The sequence below is a fragment of the Ostrea edulis genome, chromosome 9 (genome assembly GCF_947568905.1).
Source record: "Ostrea edulis chromosome 9, xbOstEdul1.1, whole genome shotgun sequence".
In the NCBI taxonomy this organism is placed as follows: domain Eukaryota; kingdom Metazoa; phylum Mollusca; class Bivalvia; order Ostreida; family Ostreidae; genus Ostrea; species Ostrea edulis.
Window position 1 is genome coordinate 38733628 of NC_079172.1, and position 21886 is coordinate 38755513.

Below are 21886 nucleotides of genomic sequence, written 5' to 3' on the forward strand. Positions count from 1 at the left end.
GCTAATGTGTAGACTTACAGCTTACAAATATATCTCATTGAAAATTGCAACAACATTGAAAATTGTTTCATTATAGTAGCATTCCTCCTTAAGTTTTGGTCCACTATTGGCTTTAAGTTTCAGTTTATAAGGCCAATCTGATCGGGTTTTATACTGAGTACATCTACTGAGTATATATCAGGGACTATACAGAGTGTCTTCTGACATGTTTCTTTGTCTCACACATCACTCTCTTGTACTCAGTAACAACATCTCTCTACAATTCTATCAGGAACTACACAGAGTGTATTCTGACATGTTTGTTTATCTAACACATCTCTCTCGTGTATTCATTAACAACATCTCTCTACAATTCTATCAGGGACTATACAGAGTGTGTTCTGACATGTTTCTTTATCTCTTGTACTCAGTAACAACATCTCTCTACAATTCTATCAGGGACTATACAGAGTGTCTTCTGACATGTTCCTTTATCTCACACATCAATCTCTTGTACTCTGGCAATCTGTCTCTGTACAATGAATATTCACTCTTACTGCACTCAGACACCAGTCGCCTCGTCCTCTCTAGAACAGACACACCCTCCCTGTCTAACACAGAGTGATACTTTCTATACCTCACCCTGTCTAACACAGAGTCATACTCACTATACCTCACCCTGACATTGACGTCCACCCCTGCCCCCAGCAGCATCCTTACCTTCTCCATTCTATGAAGAACATAAATATGTTCCTCATTAATCAGTGTATACAACAGAGGTCTCACATCAGACTTACTGTGGAATATATCATACAACTGTATCGACTGATTGACATCCAGACCCAGACACATCAGACGTCTCAGTGCATCACAGTCTCCCTTAAAGATTGTCCTCCACAAATCTCCCCATCTATACATACACCACACTGATCTGTCTGTCACTACCACATCATCCCTACTGTCTGTTTTAACTCCAGCGTGTCTGATGTACACCAGACAGTTAAATAGGTGTGCATTTCCATTAAACTGACCTGGAGTGATTTTGTTTTGTTCCTGTATGAGATATTTCACTATATCTGGTTTGTTCAGTATTAATGCTGTATATACTGCTGACACATTAATATCAACAACCTGAGTATCCAAGTCAGCTCCATGTTGCACTAGATATTTCACTGTTGATAAAGAACCCTGTCTTACTGTAGCTATCAGTGGTGTATCCCCCTCTCTATTCCGCCCTCTCTTCTGCAGATTGACATCAGCCCCCGACTTAACCAGCTCCTCCACCACACTCGCATGTCCTTGCTTACATGCAGCTATCAGTGGTGTATCACTGTACTTATTCCGTAGATTGACATCAGCCGCCGCCTTCACCAGCTCCTTCACCACACTCACATGTCCTCCCTCACATGCAGCTATCAGTGGTGTATTCCCTTCTCTATCCTGTAGATTCACATCAGCCCCCGCCTTCACCAGCTCCTTCACCACACTCACATGCCCTCCCTTACATGCAGTTATCAGTGGTGTTTTTTCCAGTATACTGTTAGTCTGTAGATTGACATCAGCCCCTGCCTTCACCAGCTCCTTCACCACACTCACATGTCCTCCATTACATGCAGCTGTCAGTGGTGTATTCCTGTAATTACCCTGTAGATTGACATCAGCCCCCGCCTTCACCAGCTCCTTCACCACACTCACATGTCCTCTCTTACATGCAGATATCAGTGGTGTATTCCTGTAATTACCCTGTAGATTGACATCAGCCCCCGCCTTCACCAGCTCCTTCACCACACTCACATGTCCTCTCTTACATGCAGCTGTCAGTGGTGTATTCCTGTAATTACCCTGTAGATTGACATCAGCCCCCGCCTTCACCAGCTCCTTCACCACACTCACATGTCCTCTCTTACATGCAGCTATCAGTGATGTATTCCTGTAATTACCCTGTAGATTGACATCAGCCCCCGCCTTCACCAGCTCCTTCACCACACTCACATGTCCTCTCTTACATGCAGCTATCAGTGATGTATTCCTGTAATTACTCTGTAGATTGACATCAGCCCCCGCCTTCACCACACTCACATGTCCTCTCTTACATGCAGCTATCAGTGGTGTATTCCTGTAATTACCCTGTAGATTGACATCAGCCGCCGCCTTTACCAGCTCCTTCACCACACTCACATGTCCTCTCTCACATGCAGTTGTCAGTGGTGTATTATTCTTCAGTATATTGTTAGTCTGTAGCTTGACATCAGCACCAGCCTCCAGCAGCTCCTTCACTATACATAAATGCCCTCCCTCACATGCTGCAGTAAGAGGTGAACAATACCAAAGAAGACTTTTACTGACCTTACCTATCCCATTGATTGCTTTCTTACAGACGGGAAGCAGAACTCTGACTGTCTGTACATCACCACTATAACAACTCAATACAAGTAATCTACACTCTTTTACTAGCCTATTGATTTCACTTTCCCGTTTATTACATGTATCTATCCCAGATTTAGACTGATGTGGAGAATTTCATGTAATCCTAAATAATTCACTTATTTCATTGTGTTGTTCTGTCTGTTGTACTATGTACTCTATTATCTGATAGTGTCCATAGTAAATCACCCAGCTGATCACCCTCACATTGTGTGTGTATTCATACAATAATTTTTCCTCCTTATCATCTTGTTTCTTCCTCTGATCCACCAGCACCACCTGTCTCTCCCACTCATTCCCCTCCTTCTCCACACGCTGTCCTTTAATTGCTATCTTATCTACCTCTCCGTCACTGGACAGAAATACGGATTTTAATTCTGTATATGACTTTGTCTCTAACACACCAATAAAAGCCTGACACACCTGGGGTTGTTTTAAAACCTGATTCCTGAAAACATCATACAACTTCATGTTCTGTATATCTCTGTACAATCTCTCTGCTAACAGTGGGTACTGATCCTCATGTAACCTTATACACAGATCAGACGATTCCTCCCTCTCATTGTTTTTATCATTGCTCTCCTTCTTTTTTACATCATTATCATCACTACTCTTACCCCCCTTACTAGATTGAGAATCACTATGTTTCACTTTCATTTTGTTAACAATACCTGATTCACTTGTCTGTGGTTTGACATGATTAGCAATATAACTACTACTCATATACAGTAACATTTGGTCAGGAAACTGTTTGCCATAGTGATAAGCACAGATTTCAAACATGGAGTCATGTATAAATGTGTATTGTACACCACACTGTTTCATGTATGTCCCCTCCATTGCTGACATGGCTTTCACAAATTTGAATGTATTAGTATGACTTTCTAATTCACAATTTTCCAAAGTGTCACTTTTCATATTGAATTTCATGAAATGTTCATTTTTTCTATCCCTTAAAATGTATTTTGAGAGGCTGTTTTCATTTAGCATACACAAAACAAGTGTTGCATAATTCAGCTTGTTATGTCTTTGCATATCATCAAGTTCATCAATGATACATGGGACTGGATTAAAAAAAAACTTTGAACCAAGAGCTTTGAATTTTGTTTCCTTTGAGAACAATTTACAGAGAAGAGGAAACATGCGAGATGTTGATGTCAGCAATGCAGGCGACATTAAATCTACATTTATACCATACTTCTTGAGAATCTGTTTTTTGTCTTTGTCATTTAATGCATGATCAGAACTGTGTAACGTAATCACAGCCTCTTCTTTGGTAAGGAATGGTTTGTAAGGTAGTGTCTCATTGAACACAGCCTCTCTACATGTCATCAAAGTTCTAGACTTAACCATGCAAGGCTGCGTTATTTTCTGTTCATAATTAGTCAATACATCTAAATTAGTTTTCTGGAGGCCAAAGACACCCACCACATCATCAATAACAAAAACCTGCGGATTCCTGGGGTCACCATAGTCCTCCATCTTCTTGACGTCTCTGGTTGGTACAACCTCGTAACCTTCCTCCTGGAGCTTGAGGGCGATGTGGTGAGCCGTGGCAGACTTCCCGGACCCAGGCACACCAACAAACGTTATGTAAGGTTGGTTCCTGACTTTCTCCATCACTGATGGAAAGCTGTGGGTTTCATAGTAAAGCTTGTCTTCCTCTCTCCATTTCTGAACATCAACATCGTATTGCTCTGAAATTACATATTGATAATGTTTTATTTGATAATTAATGTACACTAGATGTGTTAGAATGAAGTACATAAAATACTATAATAGGACTACCATTCAATAGGCCACAGTGAAAATGAATTCTAATTAATAATGTGTTATAAACGCGTATTTCAACACTATATCCTTGTTTTTGTTTATTTTTGTCGTTTTACATCACATATGAGAATTTGTGAAAAAGAAAACCTTTGATAACAAATCACAACAAATTACATTTGAGTTTGAAATATCTCAGCACACCTGTATACCAAATTTGAATAAAATTGGAAAATATCTAAATTCTGGTTTGGCCCCTGCACTGGAGTTGGAACCTCTACCCAAAGGATCATGAAATTTACAATGTAGAGGCCTTCCTCCTCTACACGAATAGCCCTTTTAGTTTTTCTTACAGATAAGCAGTTGTAAAGATTTTGGAGATTGATAAATTTTTGGAAGATTTTGCCCCGTCCTGAGGGTCATGCGGTGCTGCCCTGGTCCTGAAATTTACAATTTACGTCCTCTTTCTCCAAAAGATAATCAATTTGCACCAAATTTGGAAAGGACTGGAAGTGTAGTTAAAAGAAGTTTAAAATGTTCAATTGTTGACACACACATGACCATTGTGGCCCCACCCTGAAAGAAAAATCCCTAACCATAGAATCATGAAATTTACAAATTTGGTAGAGGGGTGTCTGTTCCTTTTGTATCAATTGCATTAAAGAAGATCCATTTTAAATGTTTTAAACATAAACTCTTACGCCAAGTTTGCCTCTGTCCTGGAGTTAAAGCCTCTACCCAAGGGATCTTGAAATTTACAAATTTGGTAGAGCTAGATTTTCCTGACCTACATGACTACGGATTTAGTTTTCTTTCTGATGTGTAGTAGTAAAGAATATATTTTGAAAATGGTCAATTGTTGCCAATCTTCTAAGGCCATAGGTGCAGGAGTAATTCATCCCCCTCCCCCTGTCCCAAAGATGCTTCATACCAAATTTGAAAAGAATTGGAATGTCAAACATTAGTTAAATCTGTTGAAATGTTACACACATTTAATTACGGACCATTTTGGCTTCACCCTGGTACCAAAACCCCAAACCCTGGATCATGAAATTTAAAATTTTGGTAAAAGGCTACCTGTTCCTTCTAAATATCCATTTACTTTCAATCTATTACCAATATCATTAAAGAAATTATTTAAACATTTTCTACATGAATATACACAGGTACCTAGTGTGGCCCTGCCCCAGAGTCAGAACCTCTACCCCGAGGATCATGAAATACACATGTACCTAATGTGGCCCTGCCCCAGAGTCAGAACTTCTACCCCGAGGATCATGAAATACACTATACACATGTACCTAATGTGGCCCTGCCCCAGAGTCAGAACCTCTACCCTGGGGATCATGAAATACACTATTTTGGTAAAGGCCTTCCTGCTCTACAAAACTATGCATTTCAATTAAAATGTTCAATTGTTAAGGCACGACGGCCGCCGCAGACTAATTGCAATATGTCACCTAAATGAATCAGGAGACCTAATAAACTGCTCTGTGTAAATGATTGCTTTTTTATTGACATACCTCTCACATTTGGGGGGATGGGGGACTTTGTTATCTTCTCCATTTTATCTATAACAAAAAAAAACATACTGATTTTCTTAAATCACAATATATTCTATCAAACATATTTATGCCATGTTTTAATAAACACCAATCATCTAAATGAAATAGTACATGTACATTGATAGGTACTATATCAGATGAGTGTTTGTATAAATATAAAGTGCAGTACTTGTCCATTATATGTTTCTACTCTTTAAGTAGGTTCAATGTCAATGTCCAGTTTCTGTATCTCAGGAAAAATGTCATATTTCATTCTGTACAGCTTTAAAGCTTTTTAAAAGTTACACATGTATATGAACATGACTGTCAGGTGTTCATTTATTGTGTAGTTCATCATAAATTATTAATATTTCATTCAGTGCTGGACTGGTAGTAGCTCAGTGGTAGAGCTTTCGCTTCGTAACTGGGAGGTTCCGAGTTCGAGCCCCACTCGTGTCATAGCTGCATCAAACCCAAGGCATAAACACAGGTAGTGATTCCTCCTTCTTAAATGCTCGGCATTTAGAAGTGAGAATCACAGGTCTTTTAGATATAAACATAAAATGTAGATTTCATGTCGTGTCATGTGCTGGCATGATAAAGAACCCTCACTGCTATGGCCGTAAGCACTAAGCATAGGTCTACATTTGTGGTACTTCAAAGTGATGTCTCAATATGAGGGAAAAAATCTTCACAGGATGTAAAAACAAACAACCAACATCTTTCGGTACTGCTAAGAAGCTTTAAGCTATATACAAACATGAGCATGGCTGTCTGATGTTCATATTTTGTTTATTTTGATATTGTCTAAGATCTCCAGTTTTTAAATTCATGGTATGCTCAACGGTAATTTGAAAGCTATTCTGTGACCTTGAAATCACCTTTATGTACGTAAAAGCTAAGAATAAGAGAATGAATTGAGAGTAAATAATGACTTTTTCTTCACTTATTGAATTCTTTGACACAAATACAAGATATGGATTATTAACAGAAAGTTAACTGGGGAAGATATGGTTGTTGTGCTGTTGATCGTTAATTACAATGAATTAGTCCAGACATCATGACGTTTGATATGTTGGATCAGATAATAATGGTGCCATTAATTTTAGTGTATGATGTGTATATTCAGTGTTTAGTTTAACAACAAACATAAAGTTATATACTGTACCATCCAATTTCTCCACTCTCTCTGATGTGTCTTCTATCCTCCCTGTAAAGACATGATGACAAATAATTACAAAGAAACAAGTAGTCTGGGGTGCCACTGATCTTTCTAAATTCACTATAAAGTTAAAACATTCTCACTGTTTTAAAAATATATAAAGTGTAGTACTTTTCTCATTCCAAATTATATATTGTACATCTTATCAACATACAAACATCAGTGATTTTTTTCATTTTTCAAACTACCTTTCAGCTTTTGAAATGGGAAAAATAGCGACATTTTCCTCAAATTGGGAAAAATCATTCATAGTAAATTGAAATGGTAAAGATGCATAAAATAATCAAATAACAATTTTTTTGTTTGAGGTTTATTTCAGATCTGATTTAAAATCACAAAAGAAATCATTATTTAACATTAAATATGTATTGGAAGTCACACCTTGTATATAATATTATTTACTTTTTCTAAGAAATACTTATTGTCTAATTTCATACAGAAAATAATAAATTATTAATTCACCAGCATTTGTACCCATAATCTTGTAAATATTATTTAAATAATCAAGTTTCCAGAATGTCTCTCCTGTTTGTATTTTTCAGATTTTAGTAAAACCCTATACTGTTGGCCACTTCCTCTTAATAGCCTGACCCTAAATATAATGGCGGTCAAACTAAATTGTCAACAATATGGCTTAATGTGTATCTGGAAACTATATACTTCGCTGCATATCTGCTTATATGGATGCCTCTATTGATTTACATATTCTTTACAAAACCTTTTGCATGTACAGTGGTTTGGGGAATAAAACTGAAGAAAAAAACATATTTACTTTGTCAGCAATATACGGTAACCTTTTTTTTAAATCGCCTAATTTCCCTAGATTTGAAATTGGGAAAAACATATATATATAAATGGGAAAAAATAGCTAATTTTAGTGAGGGGAAACAGCCGAATATCGGTGACATTTTGGCCCCCAAAAAATCACTGAACATATAAGTATATACTGTACAACTTACAAACATATAATAATAAGTATATCATGTACAACATACAAACATAAAAGTATATATACTGTACAACATACAAGCATATCAGTATATATACTGTACAACATACAAGCATATAAGTATATATACTGTACAACATACAATCATATAAGTATATACTGTACAACATACAATCATATAAGTATATATACTGTACAACATACAAGCATATCAGTATACACTGCACATCATACAAACATATAAGTATACACTGTACAACATACAAACATAAAAGTATATACTGTACAACATACAAACATATAAGTATATATATACTGTACAACACAGAAACATATAAGTATACACTGTACAACATACAAACATATAAGTATACACTGTACAACATACAAACATATAAGTATACACTGTACAACATACAATCATATAAGTATATATACTGTACAACATACAATCATATAAGTATACAATGTACAACATGCAAACATATAAGTATACACTGTATAACATACAAACATATAAGTATATACTGTACAACATACAAACATAGAAGTATATTCTGTACATCTTATCAACATACAAACATTTACAGTGTAAGTATGCCCAGCTACTGCAGAGAAAAATCTAGGCCTTTGATTGGACGACAAAAAAATTAAGCCGGGATAATGAGGCCAAGAAAAGATGTGATACAAAATGGCTTCAATTGATCTATAGGCTTAACCGCTTCTTAAAATAAACATTATTTAAAATATATACATGTATATATATATATATGACAATCTGGTTGTTCATGTCATTGGTCTTTTTAGTGCTTTGTATAAATTTTTGTATTTGACCTTGTATCCATGTTGTGGATACGACACTTTTAGGTACCGGGTGTTGTTGGAAATTAGTGCTTATATATATTCTATCCATCTTTTGGGTTTAGCATTTTCAGAAATTTTATTGTAAAATTACATTTATTTACTATAAGTGATAATAAGAATAGTGTGCTCGTGACGTAATACCGATGTTTACCAGATGTGTGTTGGTACTGGTCACAAATCCGTCTCATCTTTGCAGGGATGCACAATTTACAATTTAATTAAGAAATAAGATATCATTTTTAAATGTTGTTGGGATATGGCATGAAGTTGGTCACGTGATCAAATCCTATAACGCCCGAAGGGCGTTATAGTAGATTTGATCACGTACCAACTTCATGTCATATCCCAATAACATTCAAAAATGATATTTTATTTCTTATATTTATATTTTCTATTTTGATTTGTGTTCTTACCGAGCTTCCATGATTATGTAGCAGATGACCAAAATAACTGGTCACAAATCCGTCTCATCTTTTATCCAGCAGTGACTACTAAATGTTCCATCTTTGCAGGGATGCACACTTTACAATTTAAACATAGATGCATAACTGTTACTCCATGAATAAAAACAATGGTGATCAACAAGTTTACTGCGAGTGAAGTCACAGCTGCTGAGTCATCATTTGGGTTTAGGCTAATATGTGTAAAGGCCTATATATTTATAACTTTCTCATATTAAATGCAATCGTTAAAACAAAAAATACAATCACTCCCTCCCCCGCTTCTTGATTGTAAGAATTAATCCATATAACTGATAGAATATACTGTACAACATACAAACATACATACAAACATATAGGTATATACTTTACCATCCAATTGCCTGGCTTCCTCGACAGTTTGTTTTATATGTCAGAATTTTTTTAAAGCTTTCATGTAAATGTAAAATTTTCTGGCCCAGTGGTTCTTGAGAAGATTTTTAAACATTTTCACTATATATTTGTATGTAAAACTTTGATCCTCTATTGTGGCCCCACCCTACACCGGGGGCCGTGATGTTTACAAACTTCAATCTGCACTATGTGTGGAAGCTTTACGTAAATGTAAACTTCTCTGGCCCAATGGAAGATTTTTCTTATATATTTCTATGTAAAACTTTGATGCCATATTGTGGCCCAACCTTACTCTTGCGGACAATAATTTTTACAAATTTGAATCTGTACTATGTGAGGAAGTTTTCATGCACATATGATATGTAAATATAAACTTTCCTGCCCCAGTTGTTCTTGAGAAGAAGTTTTTTTTAAATATTCCACTTATATTTTTCTATGTAAAACTTTGATCCCCTATGGTGTCCCCACCATACCCCCGGGGGCAATGGCTTTAACAAACTTGAATCTGCATTATATCAGGAGGCTTCCGTGTCAATGTAAACTTTTCTGGCCCAGTGGTTCTTGAGAAGGAGATTTTTAAAGATTGTCCCTATATATTTCCATGTAAATCTTTGATCCCCTATTGTCACCCCACCCTACCCTCCGGAGCAATGGTTTTATTAACAAAATTGAATCTGCACTATGTCAGGAAGCTTTCATATTATATATGAATTTCAGCTCTTCTGGCCCAGTGGTTCTTCAGAAGATTTTTATGTATGACCACACCCTATTTTTATGATAATCTCCCCTTTGAAGGGACAAGGCCCTTTATTTCAACAAACTTGAATTCCCTTCACCCAAGGATGTTTTGTGGCAAGTTTGCTTTAAAATTGGCCCAGTGGATCTGGTGAAGAAAATGAAAATGTGAAAAGTTTACGAAGATGCAGACGATAACGACGAGGGACATACATGTAATAATAAATTTCGATCAGAACAAGATGTGTTTGTGAAACACAAATGCCCCCGATAATGGCCAATTCCAAAGATGGCCAAGATCACAAAGACAAATATCTTGGTACCAGTAGAAAGATCTTGTCACAAGAAATCCTCATGTACAATATGAAAGCTCTAATATTTACCATTTAGAAGTTATGACCAATGTAAAAAAAAAAATCAAAAGTAGGTCAAACGTCAAGGTCAAAAGGTTTAGTACCAATGGAAAGGTCTTGTCACAAGGAACACTCACGTGAAATATCAAAGCTCTACCACTTACTGTTCAAAAGTTATTAGCAAAGTTAAAGTTTTCAAAAAGTAGGTCAAACTTCAAGGTCACAGGGTCAAAAATGTTGGTACCCACGAAAAGGTCTTGTCACAAGGAATGCTCATGTGAAATATCAAAGCTCTATCATTTATTGTTCAAAAGTTATTACCAAGGTTAAAGTTTCAGACAGAATGACAAACAGGACAAAAACAATATGCCCCCCGATCTTCGATCTCGGGGGCATAAAAATTCACTGGAGCCTTTGGCTCAGGTGAGCTAAAAAAAAAAAGAAATAAAATCTAACGAAAATTAATAGTCACACCCTGTCTGTCTGTACCAGTCTTGTCTACATTTTAACAATGTTGTGGCTTGTAATACACAGGGTATAGAAGGAAGGGGTGGGAGTTTATCAAATATATGAGGCAGGCAAACTAAGTGTTTTTATATGTATGCTCTAACTTTGTGTGCATGGACTTATTACTGTACTTTTAAATTCGAAATTTAATATATAAAGAGGGTCAAAATGGGGCCCCTCATCCTACCTTGCACATTGACAGCACTGTTCTGTGATCATATATAAATTATTCAATCACATAGTCATAAAGAGTAATACTGTATGAGGGTATTTTCTGTGGAACCCTGTCTATAAATTTTTTAGTGGAAATTCGTGGATAGGAAAAATCCGCAAAATTACAATCGTAATATATAATAGGTATATACTTAAAGGTATAATGCAACTGCAGAAAAAGGAAATAAAGAATACAATTGGTAGGGCTGAAACAATACACCCCCTTCACGATATGATACATATTGCAATGCTTATGCAGCGATTTAATACTTTCAATACAATACAATTTACAGAAGAAACCAATAATAACATTGAAGAAAAATTACCAACATTCACAATCATAACTTTAAAAGCAAAGTGTTTCCAAACTGCCAAACGGTAAGATGCCTGTTGACTCTGTACTACTATTCTGTAGTTTAAACCGATAAATTTCATTATCGTTTTTGTCAGACTCAAGGCAAACAACAATCTGAACATTATTGAACTCTATTTTGTCTCTCATGCCAGCTAGTATGTTGGATAATATTAAAGTACAGGTCAAACCTGATGAATCGAACATTGAATTGAGCATTTATATTGAACAGTATCGATATTTCGGTGAATCGTTTCAGCTCTAATAATTGGCTACCTTTTATGGATCAAACAACTAAACATTTCTATCATTATACAGCAAAAATTTTACATACACAGATTACCCCCAAAATATAACATAATGCTATATAATACTGTAAATCAAATATATCTCACCAATATAGTATGATATGATACGGTGATATTCTGATAATTCATAACTGATTACAGAATCTTGACTTACTCTCAAGGTTGACCACCATTTCCCTCGTTTTGGTATCTTCCTCCACCTGCTTCCTCAGTTCTTCTTCGTAATGTAGGTCATTTTCAGGGTCCATCGACTCTTGACGCAGGAAATCGACCTCCTTTTCATATTTGTTTCCATTCACAAGGAAGGCATCCAGATCCACCATCACTGATCTAATGGTGGACCAGATGGAGTTAAAGTCCGAGTTGGACATGGATGGATCACATGAGTGAACACAATGATTCCGGACCAATCGAATTCTCTCGATGTTGGCCGAGAGACTTGAGTCACGGGGGTCGGGATCGTTGCCCCAGCCCTTGGAGTGAGGAGGTATGCCAGATATATTCCTCAATAAGATATACAATAAGGAGATGTCCATATCACCATAGTTCCCAGTATAACTTCCATGTCGAGGTAATATTAGATCACGCTGATCTTTTGTCAGTCGAGGAAGCCTATCTTCTTTTAGTTTGATGGTGCGATGAAATGTTAGAGGCATGACATAGTGACGCAGTGTGTCACGTAGTCCATCTGTACAGGGCCCGAGTACAGCACGGCAAGCTCTGTTAGCATTCGTTGTCTCTGGTGTTGATGAATACACAGAGCTTGCCATTATATTCTAATCTGTGAAGGAAATTAAAATTAGTGTAATGTGTGATTTCTAATTATTAACAGAACTTTAGTTTGGATTTCAATCTTTTAATGGCCAGTTGCGTATCTCTGGATCAGGTAAGGATGGCTCAGTGGCTGATCCGCAGATCACTTAAGCCAGGTTTAAATGCCAGCTGAGAAGGAATTCTGTTGCACGTTATAAAATGAGCAAGGCTTACCTAAGGCTGGGTATCGTTTGGAAAACTTCAATACGATATAATATATCGCAACACAGAGAAATGATATGCGATACGTATTGATGATACAATATATCAATTACATTTACACTAAGTCTTAACTTTGATAATTAAAGGGAAAGGCAACCCTAACCACATTGTTGCTATTATGAATAAAGTATTACTTACTGATATCGTAAATGACAGCCTTTTAATAACAACAACAATCCTTGCTTAACGATTAAATTAATATTAATTTATCATACATTTTAAATTACCCGCCGCTAAGATAGCAGCCATTGTAATTTAATCTATAACGTCACACTGTCGGTTCTGGTTTATTTCATCAGCAGCACAGTAAACATCATGACAAGTCACGAACAGTTACGTTTGGAGCCATATAGATTTGAGCCCATACCTTCGGAAGAAGAAATTTAAAACAAGAGGTCAATGGGCCACATCACTCACCTGAGTCACCTTGGTCCATATCAGAAGACTTTCTATATATATTTGCATGTAAAACCGTAGTCCTTATTATGGCCCCAACCTACCCCTGGAGGCCATAGTTTTTGCAAACTTGAATCTACACTATGTCAGAAAGCTTTCATGTAAATGTGAACTTCTTTGGCCCAATGGTTCACGAGAAGAAGATGTTTGAAGATTTTTCCTATATATTTGTATGTAAAACTTTGATCCCCCCTTGTGGCCCCATCCTACCCCCAGGGGCCATGATTTGAACAAACTTGAATTTGCACTATATCAGAAAGCTTTCATGTAAATATCAGCTTTTCTGGCTCAGTGGTTCTTGAGAAGAAGATTTTTATTTTTTTTTAAATTTCTATGTATTTGTATGTAAAACTTTGATCCCCTATTGTGGCCCCATCCTACAACAGGGGGCCATTATTTGAACAAACTTAACTCTCCTCTATGTTAGGAAGCTGTTCATGTGAATATCAGCTTTTCTGGCTCAGTGGTTCTTGAGAAGAAGATTCTTAAAGAATGTCCCTATATATTTGTATGTAAAACTTTGATCATCCCTTGTAGCCCCATCCAATCCCCAGGGGCCATGATTTGAACAAACTTGTGTCTGCACTAAGTCAGAAAGCTTTCATGTAAATATCAGCTTTTCTGGCACAGTGGTTCTTGAGAAGAAGATTTTTAAATATTTTTCCTATATATTTGTATGTAAAACTTTGATCCCCTATTGTGGCCCCATCCGACCCCCGGGGGCCAGGATTTTAACAATTTAGAATCTGTACTATATCAGGAAGCTTTCATAAAAATCTCAGCTTTTCTGGCACAGTGGTTCTTGAGAAGAAGATTTTTAAAGATTTTTCCTATATATTTGTATGTAAAACTTTGATCCCCTATTGTGGCCCCATCCGACCCCCAGTGGCCAGGATTTTAACAATTTAGAATCTGTACTATATCAGGAAGCTTTCATATAAATCTAAGCTTTTCTGGAACAGTGGTTCTTGAGAAGAAGATTTTTAAAGATGTTTCCTATATATTTGTATATAAAATTTTGATCCCCTATTGTGGCCCCATCCGATCCCCGGGGGCCAGGATTTTAACAATTTAAAATCTGCACTATATCAGGAAGCTCTCATATGAATCTGAGCTTTTCTGGCTCAGTGGTTCTAGAGAAGAAGATTTTTAAAGATTTTTCCTATATATTTGTATGTAAAACTTTGATCCCCTATTGTGGCCCCATCTGACCCCCGGGGGCCATGATTTTAACAATTTAGAATCTGCACTATATCAGGAACCTTTCATATAAATCTCAGCTTTTCTGGCTCAGTGGTTCTTGGGAAGAAGATTTTTAAAGATGTTTCCTATATATTTGTATGTAAAACTTTGATCCCCTATTGTGGCCCCATCCGACCCCCGGGGACCATGACTTTAACAATTTAGAATCTGCACTACCTAATAAAGCTTGGAAATGTGTTGCAAAACTGTTGTACATGTACAGTGTATCTCCAATTCTTCGGTTTTGTAAATTAGTTATTGACCACACAATTAGCTGTGCGCCAATTTTCAATTCAAGGACATACGATACCCAACATTTGCTGTGGAATTTTGTACTACTATTTGTAAGGGTTTAAAATATTCAATTCTTTCTCTCTCTCTCTCTCTCTCTCTCTCTCTCTCTCTCTCTCTCTCTCTCTCCTTTCTAGCCGACCAAACCTATTAAGTGAGGACGTCCTCACAATGTGTAGAAGATAATACACACATATATTATTCCAAAGGCAAAAAAGTACTATGTTAGGTATAGCTATAAAAGTTTATCTAATACTCTCTTTCGAATTATAAAAAAAAAATTGAGAGAGAATATTAGTAAGGACATGTCCTCACACCACTTGTCCTCACTAAGCTAATATTTTGTATCTACATCTTTCACATGCTGTAGGTCACAATTATGAGGACGTAATTGTGAGAACATTTTTTTTTTTTTTTTTTTTTTGGTTCTCATGGTGCAATTCTGTCCTCACAACTTCTGCTCATTGGTTGAAATTTGTCCTCACTTTACACCTTTTTGAAACTGCCCCTCTCTCTCTCTCTCTCGCGCGCGCGCGGCGCGCACGCGGCTCGCGATGTTTTAGATTCAGTAGTGCCTTCATTATTTTAATGCATCTAAATTAAAAATGATTCAATATAGAAATTAGAAAAATGTTAATGATCGATATTGTATATGAAACCATCGTCGCAAACCACGGGTTATTGTTTTATATTCTATTTCACAAACGTTTGTGAAATAGAATGAAACAATGAGCCGTGGTTTGCGATGATGATATGAAACAAATAAAATGCAAACTACCAAGTTAAGTTTTGGCTTAAAAAGAATCTTGAGAGAGAGAGAGAGAGAGAGAGAGAGAGAGAGAGAGAGACATTAAAATATTTGTGCCTTAAAAATAACTGCATCATATGGTACCGGTTTATAATTTAATCAGCATCATAATGTGCTATGTTCATAACAAATATATATTATATTTGTTTTAGCATTTTTGCTTTTAAAATACAAGCTTATGTAATCTGCAATTGGCATATCATTTTCTTTGATGGTGTGGACTTCCTTGTTTACACCATAGACATATATAACAGTTTACACAACAAAGAAATATCAATTTTGATATAGTAAGATGAGAAAAAAGACTTCATTTATTGGTATTACAAAGGTAATTAAAAGTGAGGCCGAAACGACATAAGGCCGAAACTACTAACGGCCGAAAAAACTTGGGGCCGAACTGAAAAAAGGCCGAAACGACCAGAAATCTGTACATCAAAAAACATCTTATTAATATAAGCAAATAAGACCTATAATTGATATTCAAATATTAAATTTTTTTATTCAGAACTTTCCTACGGGTCTGGTGCATCAAAATTGGTACCGTATAAGTTTTACATTCTACAGAATCAATAATGATACGTTTTCATTGCCGCATGCACGTTCTAAGAAATCACCACTAGATTGGACGCCGATGATATTGATGTTTTCTGCATTGTGTTGAATGTTGTCTGGCATGTTTCATACAAGTTGTAAGACCTTTCTATACATGCTGATTTTGACGACGGATTTCTCCGTTTACCCGATCAAGGTAGAGGACTCACAAAGGGTGTTTATGACATTGATCTCTGTTCGCTACTGTCAGCTTTTCATTAAGTAAAACTGTGTTTTAAACAATTACTGTTTAGTCATACTAATGGTATTCTCATGGATCTAAATTCTGATTGTGAAGAATAAAATTATGTTACAATGCGAAACAAAACCACGTAGATAATCAAATGTAAACTTTATTAATGTATGTATTACGAAAGAGTGAAGATAACGAACAGTGATCAAGCCCAGCAATCATATAAAGAATACAATATTGAAAGTAGGACATTCATTCATTCATTTTATTCGCTCAAACCACAATGGAAATGGTACATGTGGTACAATACAGACATGTATCAAAACAAGTATGTATGTAGGTAAACAAATAAACATAGTAAAATATAGACATGAATATGTACAAAAATTTGATGTTGTGTGTTAAGGAGAACAGACTAATTTGTATATCTTTAAAATAAACATGCACAGTGTAACATTTGACTTGTGATTGTACATACTTAGAGTTATCGCTCTTACATGTTTTGTATATATCCGGGACCCCGTGTGGACCCACACATGTCGTCATTAATAAAAATTACAGTTAGGAGCACGTTGTTTTTGTTCCTCCATAAGGCTCATGGCATGAGCCCTGCGCACACTATTACATGGTGTCAGAAGTAAACCAGATTTACAGAGAGAATCCTGTCAACACTTCAAAATGGATTTGACCGGCATTCCGACGCCCAAAATGGACTGGGATAGCACCAATCTCCCAGAAGCGTGGAAGAAATTTCAACAACATGTGCAACTTATTTTCGACGGGCCTTTAAAGGACAAGGACGAGGAAATAAAATGCAAGTATCTCTTATTATGGGTTGGTGACAAGGGCAGAGATGTATTTAACACTTGGCCGGAACTTTCAGCCGAGCAGGCAAAAACTTTGAATGTGTACTTTAACAAATTCAAGTCGTATGTCCAGCCCAAATTGAACCCTGTTTTTGCGAGGTACAAATTCAATAACATTCTTCAAAACAGTGACACTACTGAACAATTTGTTACACGTCTGAAACTACATGTACAAGACTGTAATTACGGAGACCCTGATGAGATGGTGCGTGACCGCATTGTGTTTGGTACGTCATCTACGAAGGTGAGAGAGAGACTCATAAATGAGGGAGAAAAACTGACACTTGTTAAAGCTATTGAAATTAGCCAGAGTTACGAATACTCCCAAGAGTAATTACGCTTGATGTCGCCGCATAATGCCGAAGTGCATGCAGTGTCCAAACCGTCTCGCACAGGAAGCAGATCGAATTCGGAACCAAGTGATGCGAAATACAAGAACCGTAACTCCAATCATCGACGTTCATCCAAACAGCAGAACCAACAGAAGAATTCAGGATCTTCTACATGTGGCAACTGTGGATACACTCACAAAAAAGCTGACGTCTGTCCAGCAAAGGGGAAACGATGTGATAACTGTAACAAGTGGAATCACTTCTCCAAAGTGTGTCGCTCTGTGCACAAATCAAAGTCTGTTCATGAAGTTACAGCATGCCCCGAGTCTGACACTGAATCTGATTTCTACATTGATAGTATAGAGTCAAATTATGATCATGTAAAAAATCAACAGGCTTTTGCCAAGGTAAATATCGGTCCAAAATCCTTCCCTGTAGATTTCAAACTTGATACTTGTTCTCAAGCAAATATATTGCCTGAAAAGGTCTACAATAAGCTAGAATCACTTGACATCCTTTGTAGTCCCCAGCGTAAACTGTCAGCTTATGATGGTGGTCAACTACGCACATTAGGTGTTTGTCGTCTGTCGTGCACAGTAGGTCAAAGGTCACAGAACCTCGAGTTCTATGTTGTCGATACAGAAGGACCCCCTATTTTAGGTCTTCAGTCATGTCTTAGTTTTGAATTGATCAAATTAGTCTACTCTGTTGAAACAGTAGTCCCAGACAGTGATGTCAAGGTCCACTGTCCAGATAAAAGCGTTCACAAACATGAACCTGATGGTCACTCTCAATTTAGCTCATTAGACAATGAAGTAATTTTGAAACATTACTCAGATGTTTTTTCAGGAATTGGACTGTTTCCAGGGGAAATCAAGATCCACATTGATCAGAACACCGTACCGGTAGTCCACCCCCCACGACGTGTACCATTCACGATCCGCGACAAATTGAAATCCGAGCTCGAACGCATGGAGCAGGCATCTATAATTGCAAAGGTCACCGAACCAACGAAATGGGTAAACTCACTTGTGGTAGTCGAGAAGCGCTCCGGAAAGTTACGCATCTGTCTTGATCCGCAAGACTTGAACAAGGCTATTTTGCGTCCACATTACCCAATGCATACCCTAGACGATATCCTGCCGCAGCTCTCTGGAGCCAAATTTTTCACTAAGCTAGATGCACGGTCTGGCTACTGGGCTCTCAAGTTGGACGAGGAGTCATCCTTCCTCACAACGTTCAACACCCCTTTCGGTCGTTACCGGTTTCACCGTCTCCCATTTGGACTTAAATCATCGCAAGATGAGTTCCAAAGGAAAATCGATGAGTGCTTTGAAGGTCTGAGCGGTGTCGTAGCCATAGTCGATGACATCTTGGTATTTGGTAGTTCTAGGGCAGAACACGATCAGAACCTTCGATCCGTTCTCGCAAGAGCACGCGACAAGGGCATCCGATTTAACGAGGATAAACTAGAGGTCGGGGTCACAGAACTGTTCTATTTTGGACACGTCATATTGTCGCAAGGTCTTAAGCCTGATCCGTTAAAGGTCAATGCCGTCAGTAACATGAAACCCCCGCAAAACAAGGATGAACTTGAAACAATACTCGGGATGGTCAATTATCTCGCAAAGTTTGCGCCGAACCTCTCGGAAATCACCAGTCCGATGCGAAAACTGTTGAACAAAGATGTGCAGTTCTCTTGGGACCACCCCCAGGAAAGAGCATTCAATGAGGTCAAAAAGGTCATCACTCAATGCCCAGGACGAGTACTCGCATACTATGACCCTGGCAAGGAAGTCACTTTGCAAGTTGACGCTTCTAAATTTGGTTTAGGGGCTACATTAATGCAAGATAAGAGACCGATAGCATTCGCGTCGAAGTCACTCACTTCCGCAGAAGTGAACTACGCTCAAATTGAGAAGGAAATGTTGGCCATCTTATTTGGTTGTAAACATTTTCACCAATACGTTTACGGACACTCCGTACGAGTCGAAACCGATCACAAACCACTTGTAAGCATAGTAAAGAAGCCGATCAGCGCGGCTCCTCCTAGGCTTCAGCGCATGCTATTGCAACTTCAAAGATATGATATAGACTTGTACCATTTGCCCGGAAAGAGCATACCCGTGGCTGACACTTTGTCCCGTAAGTTTCTTCCGGATACTTATCCACATATTTCGGAAGGATTAGACCTTCAGGTACATTCAGTCTTATCTTCACTACCGATTAGTGAACGAAAATTAGAGGCGATAAGATCCGCTACATGTCGTGACGAGCAACTTTCTACATTAGCTGAGATAATTCTGAATGGTTGGCCTGAATCGCGAAAGGAATGTTCTCCTTGTGTTGTTGAGTATTGGAACCATCGCGACGAGTTGTCGTTCGTTTCGGGATTGATTCTGAAAGGGAACAAAATCGTTATGCCGAAATCACTCAGAACTGAAATGCTCGAAAAAATCCATGCAGGCCACATGGGCATCGATAAATGTCTAAGCCGCGCAAGGGATATTATGTTCTGGCCGAAAATGTCAAGTGACATACAGAACCTTGTTTCTAGCTGCAAGATATGCTTAGAGTCTCGAAGGTCAAACCAAAAAGAACCTTTAATCAGTCATGAAATACCTGATTATCCCTGGCAAATAGTGGCAACCGATTTGTTCGCGTTTGAAGGTCAGGACTACCTCGTGGTAGTTGATTATTTGAGTAGATATTTTGAGTACACGAAACTTCGAAGCACGAGCAGCAGCATGATTATCAATGAGCTAAAATCCATATTTGCACGATTCGGTATCCCGGAAAAGGTCGTATCGGACAATGGTCCACAATACTCATCGTACGAATTTGAAGACTTCAGTAAGAAGTGGAACTTTGATCACATAACATCAAGTCCTAGGTACCCACAGTCTAACGGTCTCGCCGAGCGAACTGTGCAAACGGTCAAGCGACTCCTTAAGAAAACGCGAAAGAGTGGTACCGACCCTCTATTAGCAGTTTTAGAATATCGCACAACCCCGTTGTCAGATACTGGTTGTTCCCCTTCCCAAGTCTTAATGAGTAAAAAACTCAGATCTGTTATTCCTTGTTTACCTGTTCAACTGGTCCCAGAAACCCCAAATTTGCCAAAGATCAAGAGTCTAATGAGGTCATCTCGTCTAGAACAGAAAAATCACTATGATGTAAAAGCAAAACCTTTGAAACCACTGGTTCTTAATGAAACGGTGAGAATCCAAGGCGAGAATAAATCTTGGAAACCAGCAGTTGTTGTTGACAAGCACAACACTAGGTCATACACTGTCCGCACTGCTGATGGCGCGCAATACACGAGAAATCGTCGTCATTTGCTTAAGACAAATGAACCAGACTTGAGCCAGGTATCTATGTTTGAGTCTTTTCCCAATGTTTTGGACAATCAAAATTCTAGTCCCATGGTCACAAACAATCACGATCATGAAAATTTAGAGGTTGAAAAGTCTGACATTAACAGTCCCCTTAAATCAAAAAATGACTCTAGTCAAGGTTGCTACATCACACGCTCTGGACGTGCTGTCAAACCAAAGACAATTGTTTCTATGTAATTTCAAAAAGAGGGAGATGTAACATTTGACTTGTGATTGTACATACTTAGAGTTATCGCTCTTACATGTTTTGTATATATCCGGGACCCCGTGTGGACCCACACATGTCGTCATTAATAAAAATTACAGTTAGGAGCACGTTGTTTTTGTTCCTCCATAAGGCTCATGGCATGAGCCCTGCGCACACTATTACACACAGATTTTTAACCTCCTCACAATCTTCGTTTCTGTCCTCTGCTATGCCAGTAAAGATTAAATTATCTCGCATGGATCTGCTTTTCAAGTCAATCACCGAGTCCTCAATTTCTTCATGTTTCTTTATGACGGCGTCCAAATCTTTCTTAGCTCTTAACGACACATCATCAAACATTTCGCTTATCAATCTGGCACTGTTTTTGACTTCTTGCACAGTTTGTTGCATTTGGTGCATCTCTCTCTCACAAT

General features: G+C 37.7%; 2 protein-coding genes across 2 annotated transcripts; one reads left to right on the forward strand and one right to left on the reverse strand.

Moving 5' to 3' along the window:
- Window positions 1-441: 441 nt before the first annotated feature.
- LOC125658404 (uncharacterized) lies at window positions 442-12961 on the reverse strand. The gene is made up of 8 exons (XM_056150731.1): window positions 12208-12961; window positions 6886-6927; window positions 5697-5744; window positions 3070-4100; window positions 2593-2985; window positions 2073-2484; window positions 1821-1991; window positions 442-1544 (listed from the first exon to the last, which is right to left on the reverse strand). Exons 1-8 carry the CDS (start codon window positions 12821-12823, stop codon window positions 442-444), a joined length of 3816 nt encoding a protein of 1271 aa, XP_056006706.1. The 5' UTR covers window positions 12824-12961.
- A 4917-nt stretch (window positions 12962-17878) lies between these two features.
- On the forward strand, window positions 17879-21442 carry LOC125660360 (uncharacterized protein K02A2.6-like). The gene has a single exon (XM_048892164.2). It carries the CDS (start codon window positions 17879-17881, stop codon window positions 21440-21442), a length of 3564 nt encoding a protein of 1187 aa, XP_048748121.2.
- Window positions 21443-21886: the final 444 nt, after the last annotated feature.